This window comes from Entamoeba invadens (assembly GCF_000330505.1).
Source record: "Entamoeba invadens IP1 unplaced genomic scaffold scaff_1105074725867, whole genome shotgun sequence".
Classification (NCBI taxonomy): Eukaryota; Evosea; order Mastigamoebida; family Endamoebidae; genus Entamoeba; species Entamoeba invadens.
The window spans coordinates 30,047-34,064 of NW_004443675.1; the positions used below are offsets into that span (position 1 = coordinate 30,047).

Here is a 4,018-nt window from a genome sequence, read left to right on the forward strand (position 1 = left end):
ATAAGTGGACAGTTCTCGTTAATAGTAATAAACGTGAGATTCATCTTTGCTCCAATTAATGTGGTTTCACCACCAGTACACGAAGCAGCAACTTTTGAGTTGTGTTTCTTCACTAAGAAGTACACCAATAAGAATACAAAGATAATGATCAATATGAGAATAACACCAATAACGATCGGAGTAATGACTGCGGCGTAATTAAAGTCTTTTTGACATTCATTTCCATTTTCATTGAGTGAATACCCATCATTGCACTTCGAACACTTCTGAGATACATCATCATAATATGTACACTGAGATAATTGCTGCCATGGGACACATGCAGTGTTTTTATATACATAATCATCAATACACTTCTCACATGAAAGCCCATCTTTGCATATCTTACACCCATCCCCACACTTATCACATTTCTTATAATTGTTTCTGTAATAAAACTCGGAACAAACAGCACACCCGTCACTCGTAACTTTGTCACAATTTCCAAGTGTCGTTGAAGAAAGGCAAACAACAGAACTTAACGTCGACGTATTGAGGTCTTGGTAATACCCATTTTTGAACGAACAACGCGTGCAATTATCTAAAGAACCATAACAAACCTCACACGCTTCGTTACATGCAAAACAATTTGAATCTTTCAAAATGTACCCATCTTTGCAAACAGCACACTTGTCACCACCTGGAAGGAATGTCTGACATGTAGTTGCAAGTCCTTCTAATATAACACATGCGCCACTCGAGTTATAATACCCAAATCCACACGTCACACAATTACTCGACGAGTCATAACATTTGCCACACTGTGGACTGCATGGCTTACACATTGTGCCTGATACATAATACCCATCAGCACACTTTTGGCAACCTGTCACCCCATTTATAACACAAAGTGTTGTTGAAGTTGTTGTGGCTACATTCAACTCCTTCAAACAGACATTAGAACCAGATGATGAGTCCAAAGTGGCATCGGAAATACATTGCATGCAGGCGTAACTGTTTGCATACGAACACATCGAAATGGATATTTTGGTGCATTTCTTTGTGACATCAAGTTGATACCCCTCAGTACACACTGTACATGTCGAAGTTTGAGGGTCAACAATGACACAATTAACTTCAGATTTAACTCGACACACCCCATTTTCTAAGACATAGTTTTCTAAGCATTTTGTACAATATGGTATTTCAGTTGAAGAGGCTATTCCAAAAAGACAATAATGTTCTTGAAGTGATTTGCATGTCCCATTTTTGAGGAAGTAATTTTCATGACATATATCACACCCACGCAATGCAGTATGGGCACAATCACCTACAGGTACACAAGCTCCATTCTTATCAATAACATTGCCATTACGACATATCAAACACTCATTTTGTGAGACACATTTGTTGCAATCAGATGAACATAACTTACATGGAACAGTCTGGTCATTTGACATGTAATACCCATCTTTACACGACAGACATCGACCATATTTCTCTGCGTAACACCCTTCGAATTCACTTTTGAAATTCAAATGAACGACATTTTGAAGTGTTTTATATGAAACTCTGTACGAAACAAAATTGATATTATTTGAATGGTATTGCTCAAATAAATTCGCTGTTTTTGGAACAGTTTCAATATAAGGTACACACTTATCTTCACCACTTGTCTTGAGATAAAAAGAACACGTCTCTTTTCTTACAATTCCAGAACAACTACCTGTGTTTGAAATCGAATTGGAACACTCATAACACCCAAATCCATATTTGTATTTCTGGCAATACTCATCATTTGTATAAGGTATCAATTCCCCGTTACGGGTGGTGTACGATTGACTCTTCGTGTAAAAACAGAAGGTAGAAGAGTTACACGCATTACACCCAACAGAACACATGACAATGTTTCCAGATGAATCCGTGATACCAGCCGTCTGTAAACATCTGTTGTTTAAAAGGGCATATCCATTCATACAACTTAAACATAACAATTTTGATGTATCGTATGTACTTAACGCATCGTCCGTTGTGTAATTGCATTGATAACATCCGTATATCTTTTGGGTACAATATTGTATTAAATTGTATGCGCGTTTGTAACACCCAGAAGGTACATCAACACAACTGTTGCCGTGGGTTTGGTCTTCATATTGATTTTTACCACAATTGGAACTCACCATTTTTAAGTGTTTCGATTCTGAGTTCTTTATAGTTTTATTTGTATCTAAAACATACTGAATGACATCATTGGAATTAAATGATGTGGTTTGGATTAAAATTTTTGATAAAATATTCAGTGTGTTTTCTGGTGTTACGATTACTCGAGTTGATGATTTGTGTTGTTGTTTCTTTATCGTGTTTGTTGTTTGAGTTGAATTTGTATAAATTGTGGGTTCAACTTTATTTGGTTTTGTATCGTTCATTTTACTTGGAATAGAGTCAACTTTTGTTGGAACTACAGTTTGATTTTTGTTATTGTCTGAAAGTACTATGTGTTCACTTTCTTTGTTAATAATTTGAATAATTTCGTCACTGTTTTTCGATTTAATATTAATAAAAAATTGACCATGTTTGTAATAATTTTCTTTGGTGTTACTACTAATTAACTTCTTTTTGTGTTGTATTTCTTTGTCCATATAATTTTGAATTGACTCACCTTTTTTTGTTATTTTATTTTTTATAATTTGTGTTCTATTTCTGTTTTTCTCACTATCAAATTGTTTTAAGTGTGTGTTCATTGATTTGGAAATGGCTTCAGTAGTTGTTTTAAGAGTACAATTTCCGTCGAAGATCATATAAGGATCGCTACAATTTGTACATACCGTCTCATTGGTACAAGTGTCACAATTTGGTATGAAAGTTGAGCATTTAACACAATTGCCATTCTCCATTTTGATGTAATTATCAAGACATTTTGTACAAATCAATAGATCTGTGCATTTTTCACACCCTTCTAAACATATAACACACGTATTATAAGCTGGAGGGTTTTTATTTGAACATTTTGTACAGGTGTCAATTGTTGTACATTCTATACAATTGGCAATTTGAGTATCACAAACTTTACATTCATTTTTATTATATACGCCATACCCAGTTTCACATAGTGTACAAGAATCCAATGAATTGCATTCTTTGCAAAGCGCCATCGTGGTATTACACCGTTTACACATATCATTATCTAACACGTACGTTGATTTTTCACAACCAATACATGTTCCATCTTGATTACATTCATTACATCCTTCTTTTCCTCCTTTTGCTGTATCATTACAAGCAACACAACTTTGAAGACCATCACCAGTGTATAATATTTTATTGCTTGAACACTTAGTGCACATCGTTAATGAACTGCATTCACTGCATCCAGATGGACATAAAGTACATTGTTTATTGCCATCAATGAAATATCCCACTGAACATTCAGCACACTCCGTCCCGGAATTACACGTTTTACATTGTGGAATCATGTCAGAACATCCAACACATTTACCATTCTTTAAATATGAAGGCAAATTACAGTCTGTACATGTCGTGCCACTCGAACATTTTGTGCAATTTGTTGTTAACGTGGTCGAACATACTCCACATTTTGAATTGGAATTAATATAATATCCATCGCTGCAAGTTGTACATACAGTACCACTTGTACATGCTGTACACCCAGCCATTATTTCTCCACATGCAAAACACTTTGTACGATCAGTGTCTTTCAAATATTTATTATTTATACATTTCGTACATTCTGTACCAGAATTACAAGTCTCACAATCAGATATTACTGATGAGCAAAGAGCACATTGACCACTATTAGGGAAATATTTTGTTAAACATGTTGAACAAGTCGTGTTGGAATAACATTTTTGACAATTTGTGATGATTGATTGACATGTTCCACATTTGTTGCTGGTGTTTACAAAGTATTGTTCAGTGTCTGAAATTATTTCACAATTTGTGCATTTGTCATAAGAAGAACACTTAGTACAATGAGGCATGTACGTATTACATAAGGAACATTGTGATTGATCTGAAGACA

General features: G+C 34.8%; 1 protein-coding gene across 1 annotated transcript; it reads right to left on the reverse strand.

The window, feature by feature from the left end:
- Positions 1–92: 92 nt before the first annotated feature.
- EIN_432100 (hypothetical protein) lies at positions 93–4,016 on the reverse strand (the record flags this gene model as incomplete). The annotated part of the gene is made up of 1 exon (XM_004260421.1): positions 93–4,016. A coding segment is annotated over one exon (3,924 nt), but the record flags the coding sequence as incomplete, so codon positions are not given.
- Positions 4,017–4,018: the final 2 nt, after the last annotated feature.